The sequence below is a fragment of the Bufo gargarizans genome, chromosome 2, assembly GCF_014858855.1.
Source record: "Bufo gargarizans isolate SCDJY-AF-19 chromosome 2, ASM1485885v1, whole genome shotgun sequence".
In the NCBI taxonomy this organism is placed as follows: Eukaryota; Metazoa; Chordata; class Amphibia; order Anura; family Bufonidae; genus Bufo; species Bufo gargarizans.
The window spans coordinates 476,135,294-476,159,235 of record NC_058081.1 but is presented as its reverse complement, the minus strand read 5'-3'; the positions used below and the strand labels follow the sequence as shown (position 1 = coordinate 476,159,235).

Genomic DNA, 23,942 nt, shown 5'->3' with positions numbered 1-23,942 from the left:
GAGTTCCAACATGTGGAAACATCGTATATGTGTTTTGTAGGGTAAGAGAGGCTAAAGTGCATGCACAGTTTTCTGACCATTTTCAAGATGTCTTGCATTTGGGTGGAAAACTTCAGAAACTGGTTTACAGCCAGATTAAAGATGTATGCCATGCAGGGTGCATGGGTCATCCCTCCTTGATGCAGTTCCGGCAGAATGTTCTTCCCATTATTGGTGACCACTGTTCCGATCTTCAGTTGGCGAAGGAGACAGCCAGACTTCGATTTCTTGGTGAAGGATGCGGAACAGTTCATCCCCGGTGTGACTCTGTTTACCCAGGTTGGCCAGGTACAGTACAGCCTGACACCGCCGTGCTCTGCATAGGTGATATGCTGGAGGCCCACTCAGAACTGTGCCTACAGTGGAGGCTGAGGAGGAGGAGGACATTGCTGGTGTGCCTAGATAAATAATGACTGCTTTGGACTCTCCACCTTTGCTCGGTATAATTGATGAGTTCTCTTAAACATGCAGAGTCAACCGCATGGAAAGGGAGGGTCTGTAGTACCAACAACTTGGCAAGGAGCATGATCACCTCGGTAATCGATTGCTGGCGAAACAGGTGATGAGGAGAAGGAGGAGCATTAGGACCAGCAGACGAAAGGAAGGAAAGACAGCTTCCTTCTGCTGCAGTGGAAGAACCCTGAATGCTGGAGAAGGATTGAGGGCCACTAGGAGATGCAGCGGTTGCTGCGTCAGGCTTTACCACTATATTAGCACCACGGTTTTCCCAGGCCACTTTATGGTGAGACTCGATGTGCTGATGCACCCTGGCCGCACTTCACCTTCTGCCCACATAACCTGCATATCTCCACACTAACATCCTCCAGCTACTTTATAAAACATTCCCACACTGCAGAGTATGGCATTTTACCCCCACCACTCTGTGATGACTGCCTGCCACTGCCTCTATGAAGCCATGCACCGCTAGTTGTTTTCTGACAGGTAGGCTACTGAGTAGCAGACGGTCTACCCCAGCCATGTTTGGCTCCAGATCTCACACTACTATCTAATGGGCAAGCTGCCACCCTCACCCGCTGATGATGATGATGATGCTGAAGACCCCTCTTCACCTGGCCCCCACGTACGATTGGCTTCATCATCATCCACTACTGTCTGGTCATCACTTATGTCACTCTCACCAGTCTCATGGCCACAACCCTGACTGCTCCCTTCACCTGCTCCCACACGACTCTCATCGTTGCAACTTGCACGCCTACAGGAGGACGCAGTGGACCTTTCCTCTAAATCTGGGCTGGCCGGTAGCTGCTGACTTTCTCAATAAGATCGTCTAAAGCCCGAGGGAATTCAGATTAATTGCAAATCAGATTTTTCCTAAACTTCGGCTCGAATTCCGCTTTGGATGCTTTAATTCACTTAGCACTACTCAAAAGCAACAAAGTAGTTGCAAGGCAAAATCAGTCTTTGTTGCTTGTGAACTCCTGTTTGGAACTCCATTGTCACCATTTTTTACTTTCATGTTGTCTCGTACTGTATGTTTTATTTTAATGGACATGGTTATGTATCTTTTGCTATTGCTGGAAATCTTCAGTTGAAGTGAATATAAATTTCTGGTGTATAAATCAACACCATGGTAGCTGTAGATTGCTTTGTAAAAGGGTATGTATGTTCGAGCTGCCACATCGGATCTGTGTAGAGCATTGCATTTTGCCCTTTGCAATCAGGACAAAATGCCTCTGCAAAATAAAAAGCCTGAAAGCCCTCTTGAAACTCAAACATAAGTATAAAAAGGACTCCCCTTCTGCCTAAGGCCCCTTTTAGAGAGCTGAAAATGCAGCATGTGATGTAACTGCCAGTTCCTGCCAACACGCCACATAATGGATGGTTATCAGAGGATAATGGGCTTTTTTTAATGGGCTCATTGTGTAGTGCCGGCTGCTGGAATTACCAGAAGTTATCTAAGAATGTGCTTTGTTCTCAGTGCATTGATTTCTTTTTTATTTCTGTTTTGATGGACAAGACCTCAGTCAGCGGGTGTTTTACACTGACCCTGTAGCTAGTTCTAGCTATTGCCCTAAAGACCAGTGGCTTTCATCATACACATTTTTTTTTTTACTGTTTAAGCTCACTGTTCTAGTTTAACCTAAATGCATTTTAAATGGGTTGTCCGCTTTTGTAATATTGATGACCTCTCATTAGGAAAGGTCATCAATATCGGATCGGTGGGGTGGCAACCCCCAGCACCCCTCCGCTCATCTGGTTGAAGAAAACCAATGCCTGTATGAGTGCTGTGTTTTTTTTCACTGTTTACCTGTTTGCTGTCACAATTGCAGCACTGAGCAGGTATAATTGTAACTCCGCCGTCTCATTCACACCTATGGGACGGCTCTGTCCTATTCACTTGAATACTCCCAGCAGGACTGTTTTCCTGGCTGCAGTGGTAATGTAACATTGACATGATGTGACCACTCCAGCCAGTGTAGCGCTGAAGCCATGTGTTTTCAAAATGATGTCGCTGCTGCAGACAGGAAACCTCATCTATTCTTTATTACAGGTTGATCCCTAGAGTTGTCCAGTTTCCTCTTTCCATCATGGTGTTCTTAATAGCTTTGTTTAGTCCAGCATTTTTTGGCAGCGTATATGACAAAGACTCCTAAGCAAACCTCCGGTGCAGATGTGGACCGAGCCAAAGCTGTCTCTGTATGGCTTTGGTTTTATATTTAGGGTAGTCTTGTTGATATACAAGTTTTCTACCAAGTCTACAGTTCTCTTGAAGTCTGCAGCCCGTTTTTTCTTCAGAATTTGCTAGTATTTTGCAACATTAATTTCATTCTATGCCTTTACAGGCTGATCAAGGTCTACTGCATAAAAGCAGTCACATAGAATGGAAGTGTACCTCTCTGGAGGAATCTGATTAACTATTCACTGTAGAGAGATGAAGCTATTAAGGAAATAATTGCAGTAATGCTAAATAACTATAGACATGGTTAAGCCACTAGCTATGTGTGAGTGGCAAAAAATGAAGTATAAAGGGATAGGCAAAGATGTGTTTAGGGTTGGCATCTGCACCAAGCAAACTTGGGAAGATACCTGGGCCCTTGATGTTATAAGTCACGGAAATCTTGTCAGGTCAAGGGTACAGTAGACAGTGGGCCCCACTGTGACCGTGTTGTCCAAGGATCTAATTAGTTAGTAGCATGCAACCTACTTTATTCTTGTTTTTATGTCACATTCTCCTAGAATATTATGTGATGGCCATATGCTTCTACATCCATATGTCCGTTCTGAAAAAAGTTATGTCCTACAATTGGCTGCAAAATGGGGACCACGGATAGGTTCACAAAGAACGGATACAACATGGACATCATCAATTTTTTGCAGATCCATGTTGTGCAAACCATAAAATACATAGTCATGTGTATGAGGCTTTAAGGTGAAGCTTAGACATTTACTACTAAAACATAAAAAAGGTCAGAATGATCTTTCAGTAACAACTGAAACTCTGCCATTTTCACCCAATGCATATATGGACCAACAGTCCAGCTCATTTACACGACTGTGTCCGTTTTTGCGGACTACAAAATGCAGATCTGGAAAACAGAGATAAGGGCCATGTACGTTCCGCATTTAGCGGAACAGAACATCCTTCTCCATGATAGAAATGCCTATTCTTGTCTGCAAATATGGGTAAGAATAAGACCTGTTCAAATTTTTTGCGGGGCTACGGAACGGTCATACAGATGCGGACAGCACACGGTCTGACTGCATCTTTTGCGTCCCCGTTGAAATTAATGGGTCCACATCCAATCTGATTAATTGCAGAACGGATGTGGACATAAATATATGGTCATGTGAGTGAGCCCTGATTGTGGTGAGCATTTTAGATGGAAAGCCAGAAGTAGTAGTATTGGTTTCAGACAACATGATTTCAGTTAGTCACTTGACCTTGTTCCCTTTTTTTTGTGCAGTATAGTTTTGGACTGTCAAAGAAGACCAGTTTGTGACCATTTTATCTGTATTTAATAGCTTCCTTATAGGACTGATCCAATAACCTAAGCATTAAAATGCAGCAAATTCCTACTTTTCTAATAGTGAGGTTTAAGTGGCTACTGTGGTTGATGCTGCCGACTCCTCAATAAGATCCTCACTAGGCCTCATGCATGCACGGATACTGGCTGCGTGCATGTCGCATAATGGTGCGGATCCATTGACTTCAATTGGTCCGTGGTTGCAATTTCTGGCGAATTATAGAACGTGTCCCATCTTTTGCAGCATCGCTGCAAGGTTGAGGACGCACAAGAGGAGCTTTCATGGGCTCTCATATCTGTATTACCGCTCCGCAAGAGATGGGACATGTCCTTTACTTTGCTGCAACATGTGGACCACCAAAATCTGTCATGTGAACATACTGTTGTCTGTTGCTTTACTCTAGCTGCAGTTAGTGGACCTAAAGGTTCATTTTTAATACCATCCACGCCGTAAAGTTAGAACAAGTGCAGAAATAATTTCAGCATAATTGGCAGCCACAGCAGTACATCATGCTTGCATGCTTTATATAATGCTGTTCACATTTTACATTCCTTGATACTTTCTATTTTTGCTACTGTTCAGGATATATAGCTTTTTTTTTATTAGTTGACTCGACATTTGTTCAAGGTCCATTAAACCTATCATCTAAGTGCTTTATTTAATGTGATTCCTGTTCTCCATAAATCTGCATGTGTATATATGGCAGCCTGAAGAAATCAGCAGTACAGTGCAGCGCTGGCGTCCTGGGTTCGAATACGGCCTAGGACAACATCTGCATGGAGTTTGTGTGGCTTTCCTCTGGATACTCCGGTTTCCTCCCACACTCCAAAGACAATACTGGTTGGGAGCTTAGATTGTGAGCTCCATTGGAGACAGCAAGCAATGATGATGTCTGTGAAGCGCTGCAGAATATGTAAGCACTATATAAGTGTGTAGAAGAATAATAAGCAGTAGAAAATAAACCACACAGGCCAGATGGCAACGTGGGAGTTTTATTCTTATATGACTCAATTTAATTTTTTTCACAAAAACACATTGCATTGTAAAACTATATCATTTAATGGTTCCTCGGTTGTTGTACATCAAGAATCCAAGAGGGAAATAAATTCTTCAAATATAATAGTCGCTTGATTTAAAAAAAAAGCCTTCAGCACAGACTGAGTACTTAGCTGGAAAATGCAGACCTGCCGCACGAATAAGACTCAATCCTCTTGTACGCGTCCACTTATAAAATGTAGGCACACTAGGCTGATGTTCTGATGTAAGTTCCCTACAAGTGGGAAGATTTACTAATCCTATATACAGCATAAATTTAGACAGACTATCTAGACATGCCGTAAATTTATCACAGTGGCTTCCTTGGCGATACTTTCGTCTGACATTATGCCTTACTCTGCGATAGAGTTTTTCATCAGAATTGTGGTGCAATTTTGGTGCAGAGAAATAATTTGTTGTAAGCCACGTCGCAATCCATATATATACGCCAAACCCCCTTTTCTGGTAAATTGCCCCTTTTTGAGCTACATTTTCCTTAAAACTACGTGTGCCAAATTGGGCCAAAAATGTGTGCAGTTGTACCAGATTTTGGCATAGTTTTACGTCAGCATCTGGGTACCTTTTGAAAATGAGACCCAATATGTTTACCAGATGTGATGCATCATTTTCTGCGTCTGAAAACAATCAATCCATACATCTAAATGGTTGTTTTTGCAGCATGTACGTGGATTTCTGGAAATTTCTGCAATACTCACCCTATCTATTTCCTGCCATTTTTATTCTGACATTTACTAGTCCTTCTCTTGGTACAGGAAATGACCGCTCAGTCAACCTCTGGTTGAGGCAGGTCACCTCTGCAGCCACTGATTGCTAGAGCGATCATTTCCTGCACCAAGTCTGGCAGGGGATTCTGAAGTATGATGACCTTTATTTTTTTTTCAACATATTGTGTCTTTTTGAAAAAAATGGACAGCACCTTTAAAAAGGAAAAATTGTGAAAATACACTCATCTTTGTATATTTTCTTTTAGGTTCCCAAATGAAATCCAGTCAGGCCTTCTAGAAGTTATATCTCCATCACCCAATTTTTATCCAGATTTCTCACGGCTACGAGAATCTTTTGGAGACCCGAGAGAACGTGTGAGGTAACTTAAAAAAGTAGATCTTTTTTTGACCCCCAGTCATTATTAGATCTCAGATCAGCCCCGCATCAGACCTCAGATCAGACCCCCATTCCTCATTAGACCTCAGATCACGAAAACATCAGACATCAAATAAATAAATGAACTTTCATCAAGTGGGTCTTCCTGCATTCACTGCTTCCTGGTCTCCTCCGGGTGCCTTCCTGCACTGAGACATAATGTCTCACAGCGACCACTTTTGGGGGGAAATAAGGTATGTCTTGGGGCTAATGCACATGGCCGTAAATGTTTTGTGGTCAGCAAATCACGGATCCACAATACAAAGATTCTGTCCGAGGGCATTCCACCATTTATTTTTGGCTCCTGCAGAAATGTCCTATGCTTGTCCGCAAAATGGACACTAATGTTCTTTTTTTTTTTTTTGCTGATTGGCCATGCAGACATACGGATATGGAATGCCCACATCATTTCCGTTTGTTTTGCGGCCTCGTTGAAATAAATGGTTCCGCATACGGGCAGCAAAAAACGAAACGGAAACTGACAAAAAATATGTTAGTGTGCATGAGCCCTTTAAGAGCAAAAAATCCGGTACTTCTATCATTGCCGGCTGCTCAGTTATTGAGTTACTCTGTTACTAGTGTTAGGTGGTCTGAAGGTTCAGGCTGTCCTTTCCTCACACTTTACATTGCAGCTTTTCTTGTGTTTGTAGCTGTGTACAAGCGCAAGTCCATTATAATGTCAGTGCATAGACAATAAAATAAAAAATAAACTAATGACCACAAAACCACCAGGGATAAAAATAAAGTGCGATGATCATCTTATTACTGCAAATATACTGTAGTGTCTTCTGAAAGTGAAGCTCTATCTTGAGTTATACTGGAGAACTTTGTGTGATCATGTATTTATTTCATGGGTGCCATTGACTTTAAGTAGGCAGCATTTGCCTTCTGGATGACTGCTTCCCTGGCTATATAAGATCTGATAGCCTAACCTTCAGGAGCAAGATCCCTGATAACAGCTCACTATTAGGATAGCTGCTTAGAGGAAGAAATCTCTCAAGTGAACAATCCCTTTAAAGGGAATCTGTCACCTGCTTTTACCATTTTAAGCTGGCACCATCGCTATGTTGACTAAAGTACCTTATTTCCAGGACTCTTCTTTTTACTTATGTTCGTTTGGTAGTTTTGTTCTAAAAGCGATTTTTATGTTATGCTAATTAGGGTCCAAGGTGCCCAGAGGGGCGTTTTTTTTCACTCTCCGGTGCCCAGTGACGCCCCCCTGCAGTGCCCAGGAACGCCTCCTGATCATCAAATAACCTCCCACAGCCCGGCAAACGGTTCCGCCCCCTCCCCATGTCATAGTCTACCTTATAGATATGCCCCGTCCTCCTTCCTGTCTGCGGCCAGAAAACTCGCGCAGTCGCAGTACCGCCTGCGGCCTGCGCGATCATCAACGTCCTGAGGGCAACAGCGCTCAGGTCACGTCACTGGGCTCGGCGCATGCCCAGTGAGACTTTTGGGGCTGTTGCCCTCAGGAGGTTGATGATCGCGCAGGCGGTACTGCGCTTGCGCAAGTTTTCTGGCCGCAGACAAGAAGGAGGACGGGGCATATCTATAAGGTAGACTATGACGTGCGGAGGGGGCGGAACCGTTTGCCGGGCTGTGGGAGGTTATTTGATGATCAGGAGGCGTTCTTGGGCACTGCAGGGGGGCGTCACTGGGCACCGGAGAGTGAAAAAAACGCCCCTCTGGGCACCTTGGACCCTAATTAGCATAACATAAAAATCACTTTTATAACAAAACTACCAAATGAAAATAAGTAAAAAAAAGAGTCCTGGAAATAAGGTACTTTAGTCAACCTAGCGATGGTGCCAGCTTAAAATGGTAAAAGCAGGTGACAGATTCCCTTTAAGATATTGTAGCTATAAATTTGGCAGTTGATTGATTCATATTACTATTTTTTTTATGAATGTTCCAAAATCTCTAAATTTCCACATTGATTTTGATCTGACTATTTTCCATATATAAATAAGGTTAAAGTTATTTGTGAAATAAGCTTTTTCATAGCTACTATGCAGTGACATATATTTGTGTAACTAACAGTATACTTTTTTCCAGTATGTGTTTTCTATTGCTCTTTAATTTCCGTTAAGCGCTTGCCAGTTCTCCACATGGCTATGATAATAAAATGCGTTTCGTAATGATGTTTTTGAGTTTGGCATTACTGCCGAACAGCCTCAGTCATTCTGATATTCACTTTAGTGCTTACAAACCACTGACTTGTGGGTCCTGCCAGCACTGCAGGAGTCGTATACAACCTGCGATGCGCTCTGATTAATTAGAAGTAAATAACATAATCGTTAGACGCTCGTTCCAGCCACTAAATATAGAAGCTGTAATAGTCAGCAGCGCGGAAATATCCATCAAAGTAATTATCTTACACAGTTCATCCTGCCGAACTTCCAACTTGAACATTAATGTAAATCACTGTTTGTTTTGCAGGTGGAGGACGAAACAAAACCTGGATTATTGTTTCTTAATGATGTATGCTCAGTCAAAAGGCACTTACTATGTGCAGGTACGTGTATGCACTGTACTGCTCTGGCAGGGAAGACAACAAGGGAAAATATTATCTGATAACAAAAGAATTGTCAAAAATGGTTTGGCATAAATGTGCTTGCTGTGTTCTGGTTTTGAATCTTTTATACCCTTGTAGCTGTAAAACACAAATAAAATCTTCATTGTATCAACCATGTAGGTTAAAGGGGTTGTCTCACTTTAGCAAGTGGGATTTATCATGTAGAAAAAGTTAATACAAGGCACTTAATAATGTATTGTTATTACCAATATTGCCTCATTTGCTGGCTGGATTTATTTTTCAATCACATTATACACTGCTCGTACCTATGGTTATGACTAGGCTTGAGCAACTCGAGTTTCAGATCATAGATCTGACGTTGATTCGTTCAAAAACTTTGTGGATAATGCTGTTTCCGTACAGCATTAAAAGGTATTGGCTCCGTGGAGCCAAACTTCGTCTCTGCCAAAGTCGCGCGAGACTTTAGTGAATTGCTACTGCAAAAATTTTAAATAGAAATCCGAAGTAGGCTTTAGTACTCGCTGGTACCTCAATACCAAAGTCCACTTCAGATATTTTAAAATGTTTTTAAATATGCAGATATGATAAATACAGTAGTAATTCACCAAAGTCTTACGCGTCTTCAGGCGAGACAAAGTTTGGCTCTACGGAGCCAATACATTTTAATGCTATACAGCAGGGGTGGAGAACCTTTTTGCTGCCGAAGGCCATTTGGATATTTGGAACATTGTTTGCGGGCCATACAAAATTTTAAACTTAAAAATTTGACCGCTCTATTTGGTCAAACATGTAATTGAATTAGGGGTAATTGCAGAAATTGTGCTTCAGTTGAAAAAAATCTAGAGCACTGTATTTTTGCAGCACAAAATGGCACCTGCACTATAACTATATATATATATATATATATATATATATATATATATATATGTGTTACATATAGTACAGGCACCATTTGACCACACATAGCAGTCTAATTTTTTAGTTCAGAATGTTACATATTTAGTTCTTTATTTGGCATTAATGGCAGCCAAGCTCATCCCAGGGCGATCCAGAGAGGGGTTCGCCCAGTTTTCCCTCTCCCTACCATTGTCCCTGCCTCTTTTTTTGCAACTGTCCCTGCCTTTACCCCTTTCTCAGCCTCAGATCTGCCCCCCACCTCCATCAGCCTCTTATCAGACCCCCCAGCCTACATCAGCCTCAGATCAGACTCCCATCAGACCTCCCAGCCTCAGATTAGACCCTAATCAGAACCTCCCTAGCTTAAGATCAGACTCTCATCAGACCCTCAGCCTCAGATCAGACCCCCAGCTTCAGATGAGACCCTCAGCCTCAGACCAGACCCTCATCAGACCCTCCCCAGTCTTAGATCAGACCCTCCCTAGCCTCAGATCACACCCCCATCAGGCCCTCCCTAGCCTCAGATCAGCCCCCATCGGACCCCCCAGCCTAAGATCAGACCCCCAATAGGCCACCCAGCCTCAGATCAGAACCCCCAGCCTCAGGTCAGCCCCCATTAGACCTCAGATCAGACATTTAAAATAAATAAATAAACTTGCCTCTCCAGCTGATTCATTTACCCTCCCTGGTCTTCTTCCCGCCGCGCTGTACTGTGACTTGACAGCGCACGTGCGGGGCTTGTGAGAAGGCCAGGGAAGGTGAGTACAGACAGTGTAGTTCTCACCTTCCTGTGCCTCCCACATGCTAATGACCGCTTCCATAATGGTAGCGGTCATTAGCATTTTCACAATATGTTCTGGCAGGGGGCCACATGAAATGATCAATGAAAGGGGCCGTATGCGGCCTGTGGGCCGGAGGTTCTCCACCCCTGCTGTACGGAAACAGCATTAACATTGAAGTTTTTGGACGAATCGACTTTGGATCTATGATTCGAAGCTTGATTCTCTCAAGCCTAGGTACGACCACCCTGCAATCAATCAGTGGTGGTCGTGCTTGCACACTATAGGAAAAATCCTCCCTGGTGGCCAGGACCTTGAGGGCACACATAGGCTGGTGCTTTTTTCTGTAGTGCACAAGCACAGCCACCGCTGATGGATTGCAGGGTGGTCATAACCATGGAAATGAACAGTGTATAATGTGATGGAAAAATGAATCTAGCCAGTAAAGGAAACAATATGGATAATAACAATACATTAGTAAGTGCCTTGTATTAACTTTCCCTACATGATAAAAGCTATTTGCTGTAGTGAGAAAACCGCTTTAATATGGTCAGTTTTACGCTAAAATGTTTTCACCCTTTGTCGAATTAAATATCTATTCCATCTTGGAGGGCTAAGTTAAAGTTATTGAAGTTTTTAAGTTTCCATCACTTTTTAAGGGAAGAATAGCACTCTGTGTAACCCTCCTCCACTCGTATTGAGTGAAACCTCGTTGGAAACCATCATATAATAACGATGCCCGTTGTTGGTCTCCATATGTATTTTAGGGGAGTTGGTGCAGTCTTCTAATATAACTTAAAAGTGCTTTGACCTGATGACTGGTTCCCTTTAAGAAAATAGCTCTGGCCTCAGATAACTATTTAGATAGTATCACTTGAAAGACCATTATTGCATTCTTCTTTCCCTGCTAATACTAACAGATTTTGTATGGAGCTTTTAACCCAGCCCGTATGAGTTAAATTATACATTGAAGGCTGTGAGCCATTTGCAATGGAGGATTCAACAGGAGCCTCCATTGTAGATTTTGGCTAATATAAAAAAAAAAAAGTAGAACTACATGCAGCATTACTGTGACTGACTGAATGCCGGAATCCATACTGGAAATCCAACTGACCCCTTTCTATTCAGTGGAATCCCTCAGGCGCTAATGGTGTCCAGCATTTGCCGGACCCAGCAATTCTGTTTGCTGTTCCTGTATTGATACAGAAAAAGCTAATTTCACTGGAGGTATGAACCTAGTATAAGCTGGCCATACACTTTAGATAAATGTTGGCCAAATCCGCCAATTTCAGTGGGACTGATTGACTATATACCGGTAATCTGTATGTGAGCCTCCCAAATGTCCACCAATGGCAGATGGGGAAGGGGGGGGAAATGGCAGGCTTTTGGATCTCAATATGCTTAGTCCGTTTGTACTTAGGAGATAAGCTGCCGCCAGAGGTGTCTAGCAGCGGCCTACTCCACTTTCCCCACAGGCATGCCCAGCCGAGTATACATATATATATGGGGTGGTCAGGAAAGATTTCTGCCGGCCAACAGCTGTCTAATGTGTATGCCCAGCCTTACTGTACTATGTGCCTTTCACTGTATAATGTGTAATGACTGGTACAAGCGTTGGTGATGATTGTACTTTTTCCTTCCATCCTGGCAGCTGGAAGATGACATTGTGGCCAAACCCAACTATCTCAGCACAATGAAGAATTTTGCCCTTCAGCAGCCTTCTGAGGAGTGGATGATTCTCGAATTCTCCCAACTTGGCTTTATCGGTAAACTTTCCGCATATTATTTTTCCAATACTGCTATGTTTGCGCTTTCATTTTGATGCACATTTGGACATTTCCATATAGTATTGTGTATTCACCAGTATTTTGGAAGTCTTCATGGTTAATTTCCATGGTTTGGGGTTTGAATGAAATGTATTTGTATAGAATAGAATTTCAAAATAATCCACACCAAAGGCTTCCGTTTTTATAGAAATGTGGAGTGAATTTGTCCGGTAGCCTCAGCTGCATTCAGAGTGTTTTAACATGTCGTGAACATCAAATAAACAGAAATATTGTGGATTAATGGCGCAAGTGACCATGAAATCAGGCAGCAATCAGTTTTTATTAGTACGTTGTTGTAAGTGGATTCACTAATACATATTTAGGCTGTTATTCTTTTTTATTCTTTTCCATTTCTAAAGTACAACCGTCACCACAAAACGTACACCAGTACATGTGCTCTTAAATGATTTCCCATTAGCATCCCATGACTTCAAGAGGCCTAAGCCCAAATGAAAAATGAGGCCTAAGGCAAAAATGAATAAGCTTATGCTGTCTGAGCTTTGGCCAGTCTGCCAGAGACTCCGAGTATGGATGGTGCAAGAGGCCATATACTGTATGTCCAAAGAATATTTTTACCTCTCCACTTGTATGGATGAGTTTGAGTAGATAAAGCTCAGACCTTTTGCTTTGAACGATCCTTCTTTGTTGGAAGGGTCTGACAATAAGCTGGTCACAAGCTGCATGACTGCAGGAGCCCTAGCTGTTAGCCTTAAGGGTCCATTCACATGAGCGTAAGGGCTCCATGCCCATGCTGCAGACTGCAAGTTGTGGTCCACAATGCACGGGCAACGAGCGTGTGAATCCTGTATTGCAGTATGTTGCGGATTGCGGACCTATTCAAATCAATGGGTCCTCGGTACGGGCACAGAGTCCTTATAATTGTGTAAATGGACCCTAAAGTGGTTGTGCCATAAACTACTCTACTCTAAACTACTCTAACTCTACTTTTTTTTTCTAATTTACCAATTTGCAGCTTTCTCTTATCCCCCATGCTTGAATCCTACTTCTTGCTTTGTCTTGTGTTTGCTGTCCCAACATGCCTTAGGGCAGTGAGATATGTTCTGACATCAGCAGATCATGTGACACTAACCACACTCCTTTTTCTTACCAGTGACACATTAGATGGCTCAAGTACAGCTTGTAATGTACAGCAACTGAATATCAGAACAGATTTACCACAATGTGCAGTGGTAGTCTAATAACTTTAGAATGAGGATTGATAAATAGCGGTATTTGGGGAAAAGTGATATCTGTTAGGTAGGATACATTTTTATTAGTGGCACAACCCTATTAACTTAGAGAAAATCTGGCAGCAAGGGTTCAGTTCCCCTATGGCACCTGCGCAGGAGAAATTAAGCATTACAGAGTATTTTTGTAAAGATGGTTGCTTCCTGACATTTTCCTAACTTGGGATAAGAGAAGCTATTATTAGCTTTTCACAGACACATGTAATAGCTTCTGTAGCTTGGCAAAGTATAAAATATTTATATTAATGAGGTTGTAGATTTTTTGGTCAATAAAGCAAGTTAATTATTATTTATATGCTTTTGCTAATTGCACTAAAAATAACTATGAAAAAGTTTAAGAAAATCATTAAATAGCGAACACTTTATTTATGATATATGGGCTACAAAACAACTAATAAGAGAAACCTGTTTGGTATCATCATAACAGTAACAACCTGTACTATAAATCTGTGACACTATTTAAAGGTTATGTACACCTTTTTTATGATTGCATTTTACTCACTTCGGGCTTTGGGCTAAAAAAACTTTTTTTAATTGGTCTTTATTAAAAAATTCTGTCACAAAGAGTTAACTGTTTGTCTAGCTGTGTGAATCATACTTTTTTTAGGGTCATCTAATAACCCTTATCTCTAATTTAAATTGAAAGAGGTCACAGACACTTATTTAAGCCACATTCATATCAGTTAGATAAGAACTGAGCTATAATGAGTATTTATAATGTCAGAGAGCAGAGATAAGGAGCCCATCAGATTGGCTTGCTGATGGAGCAGAGAGAAAATTCAGATCTCTCTATTAGAGCATATCAGAACTGTACAGAAAAAAGGTTCCATATTTGTAATAAAGACCAATAAAAAAAAAATATTTTTAGCTCAAAATAAGTACATTGCAATCATTAAAAATTGCCCCGCAAAGGTGTACATAGCCTTTAACATAGGTGCGCACTGTAGCCTGACACTGTGCTACGTCCGGCAGAGACCAGGGATCGGGGAATGCCAGCGATGTCCACAGCAAAAGAGGTAAGTTCATTTATTTTTAATTTTGTCTGATGGAGCTTGGAGGTCTGATCTGAGGTTTGATGAAGCTTGGGGGTCTGATCTGAGGAGGAATGAAGGTCTAATGGGGATCTGATATGAGGTCTAAGGAGGAATGGGGTTATTATGGGGGTCTGATCTGAGCTATGAGGAGGAATGGGGGTCTGACAGGGATCTGATCTGAACTTTGATGGAGCTTGGAGGTCTGGTCTGAGGAGGAATGGGGGTCTGATAGGGGTCTGATTTGGGGTCTGAGGAGGAATAGGAGTCTGATCTAAGGTCAGATAGAGCTTGAGAGTCTGATCTGAGGTCTGAGGAACTTGGGATCTGGTCTGAGGAGGAATGGGGTCTGATAGGTCTAAGGAGGAATATGGTTATAATGCGGGTCTGATCTGAGGTCTGATGGAGCCAGAGTGTCTGATCTGATGTCTAAGGAGGAATGGGGTCTGATCCAGAGGTCTAAAGGAGCTTGGGGGGCTGACCTGAAGTCTGATGGAGCTTGGGGATCTGATGGGGGTCTTTTCTATCTTACACCAAAATAATAACCATATTTTTTGTGTCCGATCAGCACCTGAAGCTTTATATGCACTGTAATGGATGTTATTAGCAAATTATTTGAAAAATGATGGGCTGATATTCCTTTAGCTGTATGAACTATTGCATAAAACCCACGCCTCTGTTCAGTAATGTATTTGTAACATGTAGCCATGGCACTGCCTGTAAATATAACTTAGAATGTCTCCTGGAAGGAATTCGAAGCCTGAAAGTGTGAAAATGTAAATGTACAGACGTGGACAAAATTGTTGGTACCCTTTGGTCAATGAAAGAAAAAGTCACAATGGTCACAGAAATAACTTTAATCTGACAAAAGTAATAATAAATTAAAATTCTATAAATGTTAACCAATGAAAGTCAGACATTGTTTTTCAACCATGCTTCAACAGAATTATGTAAAAAAATAAACTCATGAAACAGGCATGGACAAAAATGATGGTACCCCTAACTTAATATTTTGTTGCGCAACCTTTTGAGGCAATCACTGCAATCAAACGCTTCCTGTAACTGTCAATGAGACATCTGCACGTCTTGCTTTTTTATGATTCGTTTTCAACAATGGTGTCCTCCTTGGTCGTCTCCCATGTAGTCCACTTTGGCTCAAACAACGACGGATGGTGCGATCTGACACTGATGTTCCTTGAGCATGAAGTTCACCTTGAATCTCTTTAGAAGTCTTTCTAGGCTCTTTTGTTACCATTCGGATTATCCGTCTCTTAGATTTGTCATCAATTTTCCTCCTGCGGCCACGTCCAGGGAGGTTGGCTACAGTCCCATGGATCTTAAACTTATGAATAATATGTGCAACTGTACTCACAGGAACATCTAGTTGCTTGGAGATGGTCTTATAGCCTTTACCTTTAACATGCTTGTCTATAATTTTCTTTCTGATCTCTTGAGACAGCTCTTTCCTTTGCTTCCTCTGGTCCATGTCGAGTGTGGTACACACCATATCACCAAACAACACAGTGATTACCTGGAGCCATATATATAGGCCCAATGGCTGATTACAAGGTTGTAGACACCTGTGATGCTAATTAGTGGACACACCTTGAATTAACATGTCCCTTTGGTCACATTATGTTCTGTGTTTTCTAGGGGTACCATCATTTTTGTCCATGCCTGTTTCATGAGTTTATTTTTTTACATAATTCTGTTGAAGCATGGTTGAAAAACAATGTCTGACTTTCATTGGTTAACATTTATAGAATTTTAATTTATTATTACTTTTGTCAGATTAAAGTTATTTCTGTGACCATTGTGACTTTTTCTTTCATTGACCAAAGGGTACCAACAATTTTGTCCACGTCTGTATGTGATTTTCTGTGGGTCTTATTCTAGTTGAGTATTTCTATCCCTTCTTAATATAACTAAGAATGCAGCAATATCCCATTGTTGTGCGTAAAATAACAATCATCCCTCCGAGCTCAACAACTCAATCACATTACTGTAGGAAACTAGATATAAATGCAAATTTCATGCTTCCTTTGCATTAAGCAGGTGGAGGGGATTCTGCGGGCATTTGTACAGAAGGAGGAAATAGTTAAGTAAGAAAATACCATAAGATATGAGGGAAAAACAGTTTGAGATGTTATTCGACGCCAAGAAACTTCCAGTTCCCACAACTATATAGTGTTCGCTGCCCGACAAGCTTGTATAATACAGAAGACAACTATTGTGCGTACAGTGATTGGGAAGACCAGTAAAATGTGCATTTCTCTCTTTCCATGTGTCTGTTTTAGAAGGTTTGCCAGTGTAGAATTTGATATTTCTCAACATTTTAATCTCAGTTGGCGGGCGCCCCTGTTTCCAAAGGGAGGACCTACAAACATTCCAGAAAACACATACACAGTATCTTAGAAAAGTGAGTACAGCCCTCATATTTTTGTCATTTTTTAAATTATATTTATTATTATCTTTTAATGGGACAACACTGAAGATATGACACTGATACAATGTAAAGTAGTCAGTGTACAGCTTGTATAACAGTGTAAATGTGGTGTGCCCTCAAAAGAACTCAACACACAGCCATTAACCCTTTAACCCATAAAACTATATATATATATATATATATATATATATATATACGGCATTATGCGTCTCCAGGTATATGGACCGTTCCTCTGCAGCGGGCCCCTCCATATAGCCATATCATATAGCCCGCACTGACAGGAAGTGGCGATCATGCTGCCCCTGTCATTTAACCCCTCAGATGCCGCAATCAATGCTAATCGCAGCACCTGTGAGTGAAGGCAGAGGGATGCAGCTCTCTCTTCCTTCCGATCGGAGCCCCAGCATTGAAATCACAGGGCTTCAATTGGTTGCAATGGCAGCCTAGACATTGCTGAAGCGATCCAGGCCTGCCATGGCATTGCACGAGGCATAGCTCTGAATGGAGAGTGTAAAAATCCTATTCACCTTAATAGATCGCTAGTAGGGTGAATAGGAGAGGGAATCAAATGATCCCATGTACTAGGCCCCTAAGGGGGCTAACACTTAAAAACAAAAAAACACCAATATATTAAAAGTTTAAATCACCCCGTTTTCCAATTTTACATAGAAAGATAAATAAAAAAATATTTTGAGTATCGCCGCATCCAAAAATGTCTGCACTATTAAAAAAAATGTTTTTAATTCCAGTGCGGTTAACGCCGTAAAATAAAAAAGAGAAAAACACACGATTTGCAATTTTTAGGGTCATCCTGTCCGTTATTATCTTGAATAACGGTGATCAAAAAGTCTTATATACTATAAAAATGGTACCAATAAAAACTACAGTGTGTTACGCCCTCATACAGCTCTGTAGACCGAAATATAAAAAAGTTATGGTTGTCAGAATATAGTTTTTTACTTTTTAAAAGTAGTAAAGCAAAAAAATATATATTCAATTTGGGTATCGCCGCATTCGTATTAAGCCGCAGAATAAGGACGTCAGGTCATTTTTAGTACATTGTAAACGCTGTGCTGTCAAAACCCCCAAAACCATGGCGGAATTCTGTTTTGTTTGTGTTTTGCCACACACAGATTATTATTTTTTTTTCCAGTTTTCTAATACAAGACATGGGAAATCAAATGTTGGCATTAAAACTTGCACCTTGTAACGCAGAAAATAAGCATTTTGGAGGAAAAATCCAAAATGTAAAAAATGGAAATAGGCCCGGTCTTTAAGAGGTTAATGTCTAAACCACTGGTAACAAAAGTGAATAGACATCTAAATGAAAATGGCTAAATTGTGCCCAATTAGCCATTTTCCCTCCCCGGTGTCATGTCACTCGTAAGTGTTGCAAGGCCTCAGGTGTGAATGGGGAGCAGGTGTGTTAAATTTGGTGTTATCGCTCTCACACTCTCTCATACTGGTCATTGGAAGTTCAACATGGCACCTCATGGCAAAGAACTCTCTGATTGCTCTACATAAAGATGGCTCCATCAGCCATCAGGTGTCAGCTCTCAGCCGTCAGGGGTCAGACATCAGTTGTCATCCCTCAGCCTAAACTCCATCAGCCGTCAGGGGTCAGATATCAGGTGTCAGCCCTCAGCCTAAACTCCCTCAGCTGTCAGGGGTCAGACATCAGGTGTCAGCCCTCACCCTAAACTCCCTCAGCCGTCAGGGGTCAGACATCAGGTGTCAGCCCTCACCCTAAACTCCATCAGCCGTCAGGGGTCAGACATCAGGTGTCAGCCCTCAGCCTAAACTCCCTCAGCTGTCAGGGGTCAGTCATCAGGTGTCAGCCCTCACCCTAAACTCCCTCAGCTGTCAGGGGTCAGACATCAGGTGTCAGCCCTCAGCCTAAACTCCCTCAGCTGTCAGGGGTCAGACATCAGGTGTCAGCCCTCACCCTAAACTCCCTCAGCCGTCAGGGGTCAGACATCAGGTGTCAGCCCTCACCCTAAACTCCATCAGCCGTCAGGGGTCAGACATCAGGTGTCAGCCCTCAGCCTAAACTCCCTCAGCTGTCAGGGGTCAGTCATCAGGTGTCAGCCCTCAGCCTAAACTCCCTCAGCTGTCAGGGGTCAGACATCAGGTGTCAGCCCTCACCCTAAACTCCCTCAGCCGTCAGGGGTCAGACATCAGGTGTCAGCCCTCACCCTAAACTCCATCAGCCGTCAGGGGTCAGACATCAGGTGTCAGCCCTCAGCCTAAACTCCCTCAGCTGTCAGGGGTCAGTCATCAGGTGTCAGCCCTCAGCCTAAACTCCCTCAGCTGTCAGGGGTCAGACATCAGGTGTCAGCCCTCACCCTAAACTCCCTCAGCCGTCAGGGGTCAGACATCAGGTGTCAGCCCTCCGTCATGCGCCTCCTGCCCCGTCTGCCGGTTCCTCCCACTTTATGAATGAGGCAGGCAGGTGGGGCAGGAGGCGCATGATGGAGAGAGAGAGAGAGATGTTAAGCTCAAGCTTCCGGCGCGGCGGCGAGTCTGCATGCCACCTTAGTTAGTAAGAACACCAGGGTTTGGGCTATTTTTACAAAGATTAAGCTTTACATGAGTATACTTTTACAGCTGTGTGCAGGGCCGACCCTGCCGCCAGTGTCCCCGCCTCCTCCCTCCCCACTGATACATTACTTATGGGGGATCTGTGGATGGAACTGTATGGGGGATCTGTGGATGACACTTATGGGGATCTGTGAATGACACTGTTATGGGAGGATCTGTGGATGACACATATATGGCATAAGATGTATCCCCATAACATATCCCCATAACAGTGTCATCGGTGAAAGGTCCTCTTTAAGGGTGTACTCACTTTTTTTGCCAGCAGTTTAGACATTATTGGCTTTGTGTTGAGTTATTTTGAAGGCACATAAAATTTACACTGTTATACAAGCTGTACACTGACTACTTTACATAGTATCAAAGTGTCATATCTTCAGTGTTGTCCTATGAAAAGATATAATAAAATATTTTTAAAAATGTGAGAGGTGTACTCGCTTTTATGAAATACTGTATGTAAGTTCCACCCTCTTTTAGACTTATTACACTGGGTAATCCATCTAAATACTATGCATTAATTGGCAAACTGGTCGAAGACTGCATCCTCATGGACCATTGTAATCAGGGACCCGCTGATCAGCTGTTTGAAGAGAATGCAGCACTCGTATGACCATTGTGCTCTCTGTTCACCTGCTCACCATCGACATTGCAGTGGTAAGCAGGTGTAGTTACAACTCCACTGTCCCATTCACTTCAATGGGACGGCTCCTTCCTATTGAAATGAGCAGGTAAACAAGGAAGAGAAAGCAGCATCCGTACAAGCACTTTATTCTCTTCAAACAGTTGATTAGCAGGGTGCCGGTAGATCTGAGTGCCGGTAGATCCCCAGCGATCTGATGATGATGACCTATCCTGAGCATAGTTCATCAATGTAGCAAAAGCTGAGAACCCCTTTAAGTCCTATGTGGACATACCTTTAACCTTACTCTATTTGACATGGTTTTGAGCAAGTATGAATTCATTTTGGTAAAATATTTACTGTCTAACATGAGGTCCCTATATAAATGAGTGTATTGTTGTCTGAAACCACCAAGAATTTATATTGGGAGCTCCAGAATCTCTCGTGACAGATGATGTCAGGGGAGACAGTAATTGACTGATCTTTTTTTTTCACCCGAGAGATAAGCCACCACATAGGTGTCTGGCAGCAGCTTTGTCCCCTCTCCCCGTTGATTACACATATACGTATGTGTGTGGAAAAGTCGGGAGGTATTTGGTAGAGATAGCTGTCGGACGAACAATCATTCAGTCAACAGCTTTTGAATGTGTATTGTTGCCCAAAGAGCATTTAGAGAGCCTTGGCCATGTACAATGAAGATTTAAACTCAGTGGCACTGTTGCATTGAGTTTGTACACTGCCTGTCCCAAAAAAAAAGTTGCCACCTGAATTTAACTAATCTAATAGTTATGAGCTTCCTATTGGATAATTACTGCATGGGCGGTTATCTTTCATCTGGCAATAAGTTATTTAACCCCAACAACCTTGTCGAAAGACATATCTCGTGGTCGTGGAAAAGATGTTAGTCTGTTTGAGAAGCGTCAAATCATTGTCATGCATCAAGCAGAGAAAACATGCAGAAACTACTAAAATTGGGTTAACTGTCCAACGCATTATTAAAAACTGGAAGTATAGTGGGGACCCATCGTATATGAGGAAGAATTGTGGCGGTGAAAAAATCCTGAATGATCATGATCGGCGATCACTTAAAAGTTTGGTTAAATCAAATTGAAGAAAAACAGTAGAACTCAGGGCTATGTTTAATAGTGAAAGTAAGAGCATTTCCACACGCACAATGCGAAGGGAACTCAAGGGATTGGGACTGAACAGCTGTGTAGCCGTAAGAATACCACTAATCAGTGAGGCAAACCAGAAAAAAAGGCTTCAATTTGCTAGGGAGCATAGAGATTGGACTCCATGGAAGACGGCCATGTGGTCTGATGAGTCCAGATTTACCCTGTTCCAGAGTGATGGGCGCATCAGGGTAAGAAGAGAGGCATATGCAGTGATGCACCCATCATGCCTAGTGCCTACTGTACAAGACTGTGGGGGCAGTGCTATGATCTGGGGTTGCTCCAAGAATGAGGTCAGTTGACTACCTGAACATACTTAATGACCAGGTTATTCCATCAATTGATTTTTTCTTCCCTGATGCCAAGATGACAATGCCTGGATTCATCAGGCTTAAATGGTGAAAGAGTGGTTCAGAGAGCATGAGACATAATTTTCACACATGGATTGGCCACCACAGAGTCCAGACCTTAACCCCATTGAGAATCTTTGAGATGTGCTGGAGAAGGCTTTGCGCAGCAGTCAGACTCTAGTACTCTATCATCATCAATGCAAGATCTTGGTGAAAAATTAATGCAACACTGGATGAAAATAAATCTTGTGACATTGCAGAAGCTTATCGAAACAATGCCACAGCGAATGCGTGACTTTTTTTTTTGGGGACAGGCAGTGTATGTTCTCTGCGTGTTTGTGTGGGTTTCCTCCCACACTCCAAAGACATACGGACAGGGATCTTAGATTGTTGTGCCCTTCTTTTCCTATTTCTATTAAAAATTTATAGATAAAGGTACTGATGGGTGGTTCCTGTTGGGGGGAGGGGGTGTCTCTGCATAGTCTTTCACTGGTAGCACTAATTGGACAATGCCAGACTGCGCGGGGTCACCCCTCCCCCAAATGGTAACTCCCATCTGTATCTTTGTCCATAAACTCTAGAAAGTATCTCTAGAAAGAATACAAGAAGAATGGCACAACATAGTCATAAGAAAACATGTGGAAGACATGTCGAGAGTGGTGAGAGGTCCTCTTTAACATAATGAGTGCTAAATGTGTCCTCTGTATAGCTCTTTCTTTTGCACTGCGGCACTTCTATTATCCGTGGGGTATCATACGTATGGGCTAAAGTTACCTACTTAGGGGTTGCATGGGCGTAGGGATCACCATAGCAGCCATAGCAATGGCTATGGGGCCCAAAGCCACTGGGGGCCCGGGCCATGGGTAAGGATTATTATTATTTTTTTTAATTCATGTGGCGTAGCTACAGGGGTTGCAGGCCCCTCCAGGACAGACAGAGAAAGTGCTATCTGCAGGGCCTGCAGGCTGTGGGCAGTGCGATAGGGCGCAGCCAGAGGCAGAGAGACATACCTGCAATGAGGAGATGGAGTGGTCCCGCTCCCAGTCTGGGCGGCAGTCCAACTGGCCGGAAGTGGAGGAGGCAGAGCGTACAGCGAAGCTGCGTGCTGCTGGGCCTGGCAGTGCTGCTGGAGTGTGGGCGCGCAGCCGCAGACGTTCAAGTGGCTGTGAGGTGAGGGCTGGCTGACTCTGGGACTGGTAAAACTTACTCTGGAGTCCTGGACCATTATATCTGGGGAGGAGGGGGGAGCAGCACCCTGGTGGTCTGGACCAGTACATTTAAGGAGAAGGGGGGAGCAGGACCCTGGAGGTCTGGTCTGGACCATTATATAGGTGGGAAAGGACACTGGAGGTCTGGACCATTATATCTGGGGAGGAGGGGGGAGTGGGATCCCCAAGGTCTGGACCATTATATCTGGGGAGGAGGGGGGAGCAGGACCCTGGAGTTCTGGACCATTATATTTAAGGAGAAGAGGGGAGCAGGATCCTGGAGGTCTGACCATTATATAGGGGGGAACAGGACACTGGAGATCTGGACCATTCTATTTAGGGGGGAGCAGGACCCTGGAGGTCTGGACCATTATATAGGGAGGAGGGGGGAGCAGGACCCTGGAGGTCTGGACCATTATATATTGGGAGTAGGGGGAAGCAGGATCCTGGAGGTCTAGACCATTATATTTAAGGAGAAGGGGGGGGATCAGGACCTTGGAGGTCTGGACCATTATATTTAAGAAGGGGGGAGCAGGACCCTGGAGGTCTAGACCATTATATTTAAAGAGAAGGAGGGAGCAGGATCCTGGAGGTCTGGACCATTATATAGGGGGGAGCAGGACCCTGGAGGTCTGGACCATTATATTTAGGGAGGAGGGGGAAGCAAGACCCTGGAGGTCTGGACCATTATATAGGGAGGAGCAAGACCCTGGAGGTATGGACCATTATATATTTGGAGTAGGGGGAAGCAGGATCCTGGGGGTCTAGACCATTATATATGGGGAGTAGGGGGAAGCAGGATCCTGTAGGTCTGGACCATTATATGGGGAGTAGGGGGAGCAGGACACTTGATGTCTGGACCATTATATCTGGGGACTGGCGGTGGAAGATTTAGGGTGGGAGGTCTAGGAGGGGTGTGGGGATGTTGGGGTGGGAGGTCCTGGAAGGGTGTTTGGGTGGGCGCTGTGGAAGGGATGGGGGTCTGAGAGGTATGTGGGGGTGGGAGAT

The 23,942-nt window shown here is 43.1% G+C and overlaps 1 protein-coding gene across 2 annotated transcripts in view; it reads left to right on the top strand.

Annotated features, from left to right (window-relative positions):
* MGAT4B (alpha-1,3-mannosyl-glycoprotein 4-beta-N-acetylglucosaminyltransferase B) overlaps positions 1-23,942 on the top strand; it is a 444,527-nt gene that overhangs the window by 279,082 nt on the left and 141,503 nt on the right. For both annotated transcript variants that reach the window (XM_044281108.1, XM_044281109.1), the window contains exons 6-8: positions 6,053-6,166; positions 8,665-8,740; positions 12,089-12,203. In XM_044281108.1, the coding sequence (XP_044137043.1) occupies positions 6,053-6,166; positions 8,665-8,740; positions 12,089-12,203 (305 nt within the window). The remainder of the gene's footprint in view (positions 1-6,052; positions 6,167-8,664; positions 8,741-12,088; positions 12,204-23,942) is intronic.